At 42.8% G+C, this 12,116-nt stretch overlaps 1 protein-coding gene across 2 annotated transcripts in view; it reads left to right on the top strand.

Moving 5' to 3' along the window:
• The first annotated feature begins 7,958 nt into the window (after positions 1-7,958).
• LOC135234633 (V-set and transmembrane domain-containing protein 2-like protein) overlaps positions 7,959-12,116 on the top strand; it is a 42,526-nt gene continuing 38,368 nt past the window's right edge. Inside the window, exon 1 of one of the 2 annotated variants that reach the window (XM_064299445.1) lies at positions 7,959-8,360. In XM_064299445.1, the coding sequence (XP_064155515.1) occupies positions 8,201-8,360 (160 nt within the window). In that variant the 5' untranslated portion in view covers positions 7,959-8,200. The remainder of the gene's footprint in view (positions 8,361-12,116) is intronic. The other variant, XM_064299446.1, reaches the window with a different exon arrangement.

Genomic DNA, 12,116 nt, shown 5'->3' on the forward strand with positions numbered 1-12,116 from the left:
GAACAAAACAAAAATTGGCTATATAAGGTTGTAAGCATGCCAAAAAGGATTCTTTCGACCTGATTTTTAAAAGATGGTCAGACGCCTTTTTACATCCACCGTTATTCCTCCCAAATGTGAAATTCCGCCTGTTGACCTTCGCTGCGATTTCAGAGAGAACGCAGACAAGCATGTGTTCTGCTCTGGAGCACAATGTCAGCCGCCACTACTTATCACACTACAGCTGCCAAGTCAACCGGAAAACGCAGACGACAGTGCTGCACGGTCGTTACGTACTCAGGCCCTCCACACACTCGAACGAGCCTATGATACGAGACTGGCCCATCACATCGGAACTGTGCGAATACCAAACCATGGGCCCATCTACACATCAGAGGCCTTAACAGATCAACTGAGGCCATCCATCTGAGGCCTGATCAATGTGCCACCATGCACTGGAACTGTGCCTAGATGAATTGAGCCATCCATGCACGAACGCACGATAGATTGGGGCCCATCCACGCACTGGAACAGAGCCTTAACAGATACCATACCATGGTTCCCATCCACACATTGGAACTGTGCCTGCCCACTAAAAGAAACTCTCAGGTCAACGCTGCAGCTAAGTATTCGACGCTGTGGGGTTCCATACAGGGCTACTGTGGGTGGTGTTCATGGGGAGTACATTATCGCAGATTACCATTAAGTGGTGCGGGGGAGGATTTCTAGTCCACACGCGCAGCTCTCGTTATAGGTTACCTGTAATGGATGCAATAATGGTGCATTGCCCAAATGCTCATAGCGCCGCCCACCCAGACAGCCTGCTTGCAAACGGCTCAACAGAAGGCCAAGTGATTCATTATTCTAGTGTTGGCATGGGCCCGTGGAACCCGCGTCTTGGCAGGATGAGTCACCCGGACATAAGAACACGCAGTGAGCTTTCAGCAAGATGTAACTCTGAACGCTGAGTATCCCTATACCAGCTCTGTGACACATGGCCTTCAGCTCGCCCACACTGGTGTTGGGGAGAGGTGTGGGGGGGGAAGAAGTGAGATTTTCTTCTTTCCTCCTTTATTTGAGTTCCCAGAGGGAACATAAGGTGAGAGATGCCTTTTAAGATCTTCCAGGCAGCAGCAGGCTTTAATGGAAGGGGGGGTGGGGGGTGGGGGGGGCGACAGGCCCTGGTCTGGTCCATTTGGCTGTGTCTGGAGGATAACACTACAAAAAAAAGAGTAGTGCCTCATTTATTTGCTTTCTGATTGGCTCCCAGCACAGTAACTGCAGTACTTCATTTTGCCACTTGATGGCAAGAAGGCCTCCATTACCCTTTTAGTATAGCTATACTAAAGCTTCCCCAACCCACTATGTATGCTGGTTTTTGTTCCAACCATAGTAATAAGCTCTGTATCGTAATGAGTTGCTTATTGTTCTTAATTAGACACTAATTGTTAGACTTTTACATCTATTGAAGGGCGAATTAACCTCTTAAGCCTCTATTATGCCAGAAATAGCTATGTATGTCTCATATTCACATCCCAGGAATTTCGAATGGTCAGACGAATTATGGTTTCATTTACTGTGCTATATCTACTATATGACAAATAATTCCAGTTGAAAGAGGTTCCATCTTTGATTGAATTGACAGGTGAAATCAGTTTCGTCCCATTGGCTCAGAGTATGGAAACCTGAAACCATGTGTGTAAAATGGAGTTAACCGAGAACAAATGGCATCAAGCCAAACCTTCTTTGTGTTAAAATTAGTTTAACCACCCAATTATGGTGGAACACACTTTCAACAACCGTAATTGACCAAGAGATTGACAAAAATTACAAAAACCAGCATAGACAGTGGCCAGGACCCGGGCTGAGAAACACTTTGCTGAAACGTTTTCAGAGAGAGAAAATTAAGGCATTATACACTAAACAAAACCATAAAACTATCTAAATAAGGTTATAAGCGAGTCAAAAAGGTTTCTTTCAACCTCATTTCAAGGTGTAAGAGGCCTTAATAAAGTCGTTATTAAGGTTTCTGATAATTACTTTAATTTGTTTGCACCCACCATTAGTCCTCCCAAACTAATTCGATAAATTACAGCAGGAATATATCTCAAAGCAGTATTTTACTGCATGCGTAAAATGCACGGTAGTCCTGGCGCTAGTGTCAGCCTGTGGTTTATACTGCCAGGGAGGACGTGCCTCCGCACTCCCACCGCCTTTTCCGGCTGGGGTCCCGTCGCGCAAAGGAAGCGGCTCGTACGCATTTTTAATGACCGGCAATTAAGCGCCGGTACGCGGCGAGCGAGCCGGAGGGCTGGCCTCCCTCGCTAGCGCGCTCTGCTGCCACGAGATTGGGAGAAGCGGGCAGTGAAGGAAAGCCCTCTCTGTCCCCGGGGGGACCGGGAGAACGAGCGGCTGCCTGGACAAATCTTGCCAGGAAAAATCGCCGGCGCCGTTGTGAAGGGCCTCCTCTGGTTCCTGTGTGAGGGTCCTTCTGTTTGTAGAACGGAGCGGCGGCGTTTGTTTTGTGTGTTTCTGTGGGAGGGAGGAAGATGAGCTTGGACCGCTGACCCTGTGTGCTGGTGTGTGATCTGTGAGGAGCTTAGGGAGTCTACAAAGGGAGTCCGCTGGGGAAGGGCAGCCCCGCTGGGGAAGGGCAGCCTGCTGGGGAAGGGCAGCCCCGGCTTGGGCTGAACGTTTGGACTTTGCAGCCTAACTCAGGAGCCACGGTGCTATTCTCTTAATAGGGGGAGTGCAGGAGAGTGAAATGTCAGGAGTGCTACTAGGTTCTCTACAGCATCTTTAGCATCTGTAGTCTGTAGTGTAGCATCTGTAGTCTGTAGTGTAGCCTCTGTAATCTTTATTGTACCATCTGTAGTCTGTATTGTAGCGTCAATAATGTAGCCTCGGGAGTCTGTAGTGTACTGTCTGTGGTCTGTAGTGTAGCCAAGTGTCATAGCATCTGTAGTATATGCTCTGTAGTCTGTAGTTAGCATCTGTGGTCTGTTGTGTAGCGTCTGTGGTCTGTAGTGTAGCCAAGTGTCCTGCTCTGTTGCCTGCTGTTTGTCAGTGTTCTTCCCTCTGGGCCCTGCCCACAGCCCCGGACCCTGTAGAGAAAAGTATTTATTGTAAGTCCTTGTTGGTTATTGGTCCTTGCTATAAGGGGCATGAGGCACATTTTTCTCTTAATGAAGAAAAATGATATTTTTTTTACAGAAACTGCAACATTGGAAAAGTCACAAACTGCACTCTTGGTTCAGCAGGGGCTGGCTTCTTATATTGTTTAGACAGCTTTGTCTAAGGCTAAATGTTAATACCATTACAGCTTCTGACACTTCAGTTAGGTACAGTTATCAACGTAATTAAATCGAGTCTCGTCAGTTGTAGCAGTTTTCAGTCACCGAGTCCCAGTTGCCGTTCTGTAATTGTTTGCTAAGCCCATCAGTTGCTAGGAGTCCTTGCTTACACTTTTCAGCTGCATTGTAATTATGATTAACCATCTGTTCGGCAGGCATGACTGACTTGCAAGTGTCTGAGTGTTCCTGGGGGCCATCTGGGCGATAGCCACGGCTAATCGGGCTGATCAAGTTTTGAGACTTGAGTGGTTTCGGACAGCATCGCCACAACTGAACATTTTCTCAGCGTCTACCACCACTGCCTTAGTCCGGTAGATGTGTTTCTGTTATATGTGCATTATGAGGCTGGGGGAGAGAGATGGCCTGGCTGGTAGATTTAAGTCGGGTGAATTCTAAGGTCTTTTCATCATTGCCTGGGGTTTGATGGTGTCGACTGGGTCTAAACCTGAATTGGAGTGCAGTGTGTGGGGGCGACGTTCCGGGTTTTACTCAAATGTTTTAAACTACCTGGCTGTGGCAAGTGGGAAAGGAGTCTGTGTTTCTTCCCTGGGGAGTTGCCCCCCCCCCCAAGTTCACAGACAATTCAAACCTGTAGCATCAAGCACACCACCTAGAGGCCGAGATTACCTCACCCATCCTTATCTGCATATTAATATGATTTCCTAGCTTGCACTTTCCAATTTTAGCTGCTACTTTAATACCTCAGGTTTTAATCTACCCTTCCACCCTGTCAGTTTACTCCAATAGATTCCCCATTACCTGTCTATTAGGATGGGCTCCCCTTCTGTTCTCGTCCAGAACTGCAATCCAATGTAGTTTTTTTGTGTGTGTGTGTACACAAGGCTTTTTTTTGGTTTTGGGTGTGCTAGTCAGCATTGGCAAGATGTTGTCAAAGTTGACAAAACTTTGTGGAGCAAAATGCAAGGACAAGAAACCAAACTTTGTAGCACAGTTGGCCGATTTCTTTTTTGTTTTGTTTTGTACGTATAGAAATAAAGGTCTGACATGGCAGGACTGACATTACAAGGCCCTATCTAATTATATACATAAGTTCTTCCTGCTACACTTGTAGCTCTTCAGTTACTCAGAGATAGTGGTATCCCAGTGCCACGGGTTGTTGCTTTCCCAGGTCCCTCTGGGGTAGAAAGAGAAGCATTCAAGCCTCGGTCTCCCGGGAAACTGTGAAACTGCATAATTAGTGCCCGAACAGGATGGAAACAAATCATTTGTCGAACAAACTAACAGAGGTTTGAATAAAAGACTACTTGTGTTGCAGGGCATAATTTCTTCATCCGTTTTTATGGACCCATATTGTCAGTGAAAGGCCCTGTGTTGTTGACGCTATGCTCGCACCGTCGAGAAACTCAACATGCAAATCAGAATTAAGCCTAGCGGCCAGGCCCGTGCGAATATGGAGATTCAAGGGCATTTGTCTGCGTAGTGATGCCTGTCAAGAGCGCGCAATGCGTCTAAGTGGCAACGCCGCTCATTGGTTGACCTGGAGCTCTCGTTGATTCACGCGCAGCCGAGCATCTGGCGTATGAAATCCGCGGCTCTCCATAACGCTAATAACACGTATCCCCGCGTACAGACTTCGTCTGCACCATTTCCTTGGGTGCGTGTGGCAGAGAAATGTAATCACTGATTATGACGCCAGTGTGTTAACAGTGGTTGTAGAGCAATTTCACAGCTGAGAGGCTCTGGAATAATTGTCTTTCCAAATGAATGAATCGAACACAGTATGGGGTGTTTATTATTTCCTTTCTTATTATGCCATAATGGTTTGAAAACTGCATTTTGTTTCATATGATATAAGCAATATGTAATGTTTGGGACAAAGACATACACTATATGATCAAAACTATCTGGACACCCATTGGTCTGGGGCTGTTTTTCGTGGTTTGGGCTAGGCCCCTTAGTTCCAGTCAAGGCAAAACTTAATCACATTCTAGACAATTCTGTGCTTCCTCAACAGTTTTGGGAAGGCCCATTCTTGTTCCAGCCTGACAATGCCCATGGGCACACATTGAGATCCAAATAGAAAAGGTTTTGTTGAGAACGGTGTAGAAGAGCTTGACTGGTCTGCACAGAGCCCTGACCTCAGTCCCATCCAACACCTTTGGGATCAGTTGGAAAGCCAACTGCAAGCCAGGCCTAATCGCCAAATCAGTGCCCAACCTTGCTAATGCTCATCTGGCTGAATGGAAGAAAATCCCTGCAGGCAATGCTCCAACATCTAGCATAAGGCCTTCCTAGAAGAGTGGGGGTTGTTAAAGCAGCAACAGGTGGACCAACTCCATATTAGTGCCCATAATTGTGGATGAGATGTTGGATGTCAGGCTTCCACATACTTTTGGCCATGTAGTATATATTGCTGAAGAATATGAGAGCAGAGTACAGCAATGGCTCCTTTATTCTGACAATAATACGATATGTTTTGGATATTTGGAATAAAGCGTGATGGAAATTTGAGACTATTTATTCTTTTTTAATTAATAACAATATCTCTCGTCAGGATCATTACGCACTTGATAGATATTCTCACCGGCTGAATTATACCGTTTTAACACATTCATGATTGAATATTGACGGTTTCACCGAACATTTTGTCCAATAATAGAGTATGAGGATTTCTGAAATTTCAGCATTTTGAAAACGCTAATAAAAACAGGCTAACAATGACATTCTGGAATAGCCTACTCGTCCATACCTCCTCTTGATCGAAACCATTCAATGGATTGTCTTTGTGAATAAAACAAATATAATATGTGCAACTGCATATAATTTTCAGATTAGAGTATCTTGTAATGATCAAGGTTATTTCCCAGTCGATATCTGTCTGCCTCTCCTGCCGACCTCCTCACTCTAGGAAGGAACTTAAAACATTTACATTTGCCTTTTAAGCATTTAGCAGACGCTCTTATCCAGGGCGACTTGCACAGATAACCCGTTTCCATACAATCCATGCACGCAGGGGGTTATTTTTCACTGAAGCAATTCCAATGAAGAACTTGGCTCTGGCCCACACGACAATCGAATCAACAAGCTCACTTCCCTAATCGTTACAGGAGCCTACACTGCATCTTTTCCATATCGTCCTGGCTTTAAAATGTTAGCTATAGTTGAGGTCGTTTGGACAAAACGATTATAATAACAGTTTAAACACCTCTGTCAAAGGCTGCCATTTTAGTTTGTACTTGCAGCCGTGGCCCCAAAAAACGTGTGGGTCACACATGTACGTGCACGTGCTTTTTAAGATTTAGTAAACCACGTACGTTTTTTTGACACGTAGATGAGCTGGGCTCAGAGTGCCACAGACCTGACAATCAACCTCGCCTGCATTAGCAAACCGTGAAATAAGTTCAATAAACCATTTTTAGCTAGTAAATACATATCGGATAAAAACTGATATGGTTCGTCAATTACTGATTTATTATATATATATATATATATATATATATAAAATACACACACACACATATTGGCAAAAAAAGAGAGAAACGAACACCGCAGTCTTACGCTCCGTAATTTTTTTGGCAGCGTTTTGATTTAAGTCTTCAACAGGCCCTGATTTTGCTTCTTTTCTTAGGTTGTACAGCCAGCTGCACGCTCTTGGCGTTTCAATATTACACAAGCCTGAAGGTTCATTGGGAGCTGTTCAGCCTTTGTGGTGCTGAATACCCGCCAACTGTCTTCAGTACGCGCTTTAACGGTAAATTGCGTCTCACTAACACACACGTTTTGATTTCAGTGGGCTGCTTTATCTTCAAGTAATCTAACCGAAATTATTACCATGCATAAAAATGAGTGATTTCTCTAATAAAAGCTGAATGTTTTAAGCGGATTTTATTCCTTGGTGAGGAGAGTAAGAATGTGTTTTCTGCCTTCTATCTCTTGTTTTTTTCGTACTCAACATTGTTCTGCGGTCCCATCGCAACCATCTGGTTGAGCTGTAAACATTAACTATGCATGGTGTTGCTGCACGCGGGCTTTGGCATGTCTACCTGCTCTCTGCCAAGCGCAGTCAGAACGCTTGTGCCCCCCATAGGAATTTCCCATTCGTCTTCTGTTCGGCACTGTGCCGGGTTCACCTTTGCTGCTGGGGTCAGTATTCCCCGGAGGAAAGGTGGTCACCACTGCAACAGTAGATAGGTAGGAGCAATGCATGTTAGTGCACTCGGATGGGGTGGAATAATCATTTAATTTTTTCTAATAATATTCAGAAAAAGTGAATGATACTGCAGCAGTTCTATTCACACGCTTACAAGCCAGCGCCGTGTGTCTAAAACGTGAGACGAAGGACACGTTAATGATACAGTTTGTGTGGGTGTGCCTTCATTATGCACATGTGTATTGTTTTGTTCGATTACCGTTGCTTAATTAATGATCACCCTTACCCCTTTGCTATATGCTCCAAATCGAAATCGCGTAGTTTATTTTCCAAACCCCAAAAGGATGATCAAACAGTTATTCCTGGCGACGCGTTGTGCAATACCCCCTATAGCTTTAAGAATTACAGCCTTGTAAAAGTTTAATGAATAAATCACTGGCTAGATCCCTCCGCCTAATTGATATTCCCTATTGCCAGCCGGCTTACTCCTCTTTTCCTTTTCAGAAGAGATGTCCTTCCGCCGCAGTTGGCAAGCCCTCAGATGCGAGGAGGCTGTCGCTGGGAAAGACAGAGATCGGTAATAACGGGCGTCTGCAGCACGCATACCAGCTAAGGCACTTATTACCGCTGACCCGCGACGGGGGTGATTTTCTTTTAAAGCCGGGGACATAGGTTTACACTGGGTGTACAAGATTTATTACGCCTAATGTGAGAAAAGTGGAAAAGAATTACGTTATTGGAACCTCAAACAAAAGCGATGGGAGCCTTTGGAGTACTAATAGGGATTTTACATTACACGGGACTCTACATCCAACTTAGTGCCTCTTCCAGACAAGGTGGACATGCCGAGGTAGAGAACCACATCTCTGGAAACGGTACGTTTGGCGCAGCCAGACGCAGGCTGTTTACTCTTGAAGGTAGCCCCGGCCGTGAACCCCATATTTTGACTGACAAGAATGATGATAGAAATAGGGCGGTGGCGCTTTTATCATTAATCTTGCAAAGGTGTTGAATTGTGTCTTTGCAGTGTTTCGCTGTACGCGATTTGACAAGGAACGCGACAACAAACACTCGGAATCGTGATATGTCGAATTGCGGGCTGGTTGTTGGTGTTTCAGAGTACATGATATGTGTCCGATATCTGCAACCAGTTATTTCAAATTGCACTAATGATGTTTTCACAGCAAGGTTGCCACTGAACCTACGACTGACGAATGCAGCGACAAATGACCGCTTTCTTGCTTAACATTCAAATAAAAGTAGTGGAATGATATTTTGCATTTTGTATAACTACAACAATCTCTTGAACAACATTTTACTTTATTGCTTTTTAATAAAGGAACACAGTTGATTATTACGTCATTATATATATTTTAATTAACATAGCCTATTTGAATCCTTATAGGCTACTTGCATAATAACCTTCCTTTACTCTTTTAGAAGTATTACATACGTGAATGCATGCAATGTTTCTCGAATTTATTTATGTATTTATTAAATTTATTTATTTATGGGGGGGGGGGGGGGGGGGGGGGTTTGCTGCTGGCGATGTCTGTGGGTTGGCAGTTTCAGCAGATGGACTTCACTGAATTTGCGCACGCTTTCAAAACAATTTTTAAATAAAATTTCCATGACCTGCTCCTATTTTCAGCCTTTAATCATATGGAAATTCATTGCATAACAGAAAACTAGTATGCGATGTATCGGAGCTATACCTGGATACGAACCTTACTGCGTGCCATTTCGACTCCAAATCCTTACTGTTAACTATCTTGTTATTGTAAAAAAAAAAAAAATGCTTGCTTTCGCAATATCTATTGCCAGTCATTCAGAACCATGAACACCGAGTCCTGCCACGCGTATAGATATTACCCTAAATTCTTTATAAAAAGGACGCATGCTATCAATGTTAATGAAGACCTATAGCCTGCGTTGTAATCGAACGCCAAATGACTCGAACCCACAACCTTATGGAGTCGAACTGCTGGCCAAAGTTCGAAGCTGCTCCCACAGCATGAAATAGGCTACCCTAATTGAACATTACCGAGAGTTTATTCAACATACATTAAAATACGAATAAAGCATATGCGAAATAACACAAATGTATGTATTTTTAATGTATACAATTGGGAACACATTAGTTATAAGGCATATCTGTAGCTAGCATTTGATTTGTTAATAGTTTGCCAGTCATTGCAATGGACTACAGTAGCGTCCTAATAACTCCCACAACTATTTATTTAATTGATTGATTTGTTTTCTTTTTGTCTGAGAGTGGGTGCTGAGTGGACGCTCCGTTTTTCAACATAAAAATGCGCTCCTGTATTGGTACAAATGCTACTGGTGTTTTTTTTTTTCTCCTTTTTTTCTCCACAGAAACAACTGAAACGTGCAATCCAGTACGTGTAACTGACACGTGTAACTTTCAGTAACTGAATTTATTTATTCATTTCTTTACATTTTTGAATGTCTTCCTCAGCAGAATTACCTTACATATCCAAATTACTACAACTACACTTAGCATTAATAATATTAGTAACTCATCTACATAACTAATTACGCAGATTGTCTGAACTGACATTCATGGCATTATTACTGAAAATACAATATGAAACAAAGTGGAGAATACAATTAATGAAATAATAATTCTGGAACATATTACACATAACATACAATGCAAATACATTAATAGTGCTTATATGTGTTTGCATTATGTGGAGTATGGCAGGAAAACAAGATGTATGTCTTATATATAAGAAATGTGTCTAGAAGAGATTTTGTTGAGTGACAGACAGGAGGAATTGAGAAGGGATTCTTAAGATTTAAGAGTGGAGAAAGGGCACAAGCTTGAGACTCCAGAGGGTCACAGAGATGAACTGATGGGAAATAAGGGAGAAGAAAGGAGATTTGGAAAGACTGAGGTGAAAGCAGGCAGGGGAGACGACAGACGATAGTCATTCTGACATTTGATAGGAAACGTGAGGTGTTAGAAAGGGAAGCAAGACAAATGTCCACATCGTTCAGAAGTAAAAAGAGAAAGCATAAGAGTCTAATTAATAATACTAATGGAGACCCGTGCACAACCAGTATCACGGACACCTATATTAATGAAGCGAGAAACTCAATGATCTTCAGCATCAAAATCGTGGATAGAATGAAAGAGTGAGTCACATGCAGACAGTTTGGTTCCGTTTATTGAAAGGTTTATACAAAAAGCAGATGGACAGAGTATCAAGAAGAAAGAATGTTTTTTGCTCTAATCAACGAGAGTATTCATGAGATTCTGTTAAAGGGAACCCTGCCTTTTAAGACTTGTATGGCCTAATGTGCTGTAAATGCCCTTAACTATGGAAATATGTTGTAAAAACCACACAAAAGATTTCAGTTTTTTTTAAAACCCTGCCTTTAATAGAAATTGTGACCCATGGAGGCCGGCATTATTTTAGCCCTGCAGTGCACTTTGGGTAGATGACGTAAAACGGTTGCACTGGAGGTTAACTCAGTTGTTTTTTTGCAGTAGTTTCGGTTATTAATAGTGAAAAATATCAGTACAGTGGCACAGAATTTGTGTGTGATGTGATACATGGGATATCTGTGAATATGGTGGATTAAATAGACATCTTGTATCAGCACATATTCTCATTTAGGGATTATACATTTAAATGAGGTATTATCACCGGTTTAAGCTCATATTATAACTTTATTATTGATTCATGTTGTATATATATATATATATATATATGACGAGGATCAATAACATTACGTCAGTTAAATGAATGGGGATGATGACACGCGTCAGTTTCACCAAAAACGACAGTTTGATCCATATGGTCAAGTGACTTTGAACGGCTGCTGCTAGAGAGCGCTGCTCTTTACAACAGGCAACTTTTCCATCACTGTTGGCACAGGCGAGCAGTTGCCACACGGCCACCATCTCTAGTCGTGTGCCCTACTCTCGTCTCCTCCGATCTTCGTCGTTTTGATTTATTTGACGAGGGCTGTCCTCGGTGCTTTCCTCCTGAGTAATGTCCCGCTCTGGCCCGAATTGAAAAGGCTGAACAGAAGACGTTTTCAATGCCTCTCAATGGACATGAACAATGGACTGAGACCCGTGCAACCATTTGAAGTCACTACTCAGAGTGCATCGCTATGGTAATAACAATGGTGACCTATGAGTTGAAGGATTAAACTTTTTTTTAAAATAACTAAAATCTTTCATGTGGTTTTAATAACATATTTATATAATTGAAAGCATTTACACCATATTAAGGCCGACAAGTCTTAACAGGCAGGGTTCCCTTTAAATATGTTTTTAAAACCCTTATCCAAAAGCTGCTTCAGGACAGATGTGAATTCCTGTCCTTCAGTTGTGTATGAGGGAAAAATCTCTGTCCTATGGAGATACACGGTCCACCATTTTCATATCAAACCAAATGAATTTAGAAAGACTTTCTTGCAGCAAAATCAATTAACGGTTATTGCTACTACAGGGAACAGAGAAGTTAATTAAAGTGGTATTTAACCACAAAACTATTTTTCAGATACGGGTGCTTTTTTTGTGCAAAAGGGAGTAAGCGTGGGATGGTGTCTGAGGTGGCATAGCCAGCTAAAGCTCTGTGAGCACTGTTTCTGAATGGCGAGATTTTCCTCGACAGTTCATAATCAAATCATAA

The sequence above is a fragment of the Anguilla rostrata genome, chromosome 11 (genome assembly GCF_018555375.3).
Source record: "Anguilla rostrata isolate EN2019 chromosome 11, ASM1855537v3, whole genome shotgun sequence".
Taxonomy (NCBI): Eukaryota; Metazoa; Chordata; class Actinopteri; order Anguilliformes; family Anguillidae; genus Anguilla; species Anguilla rostrata.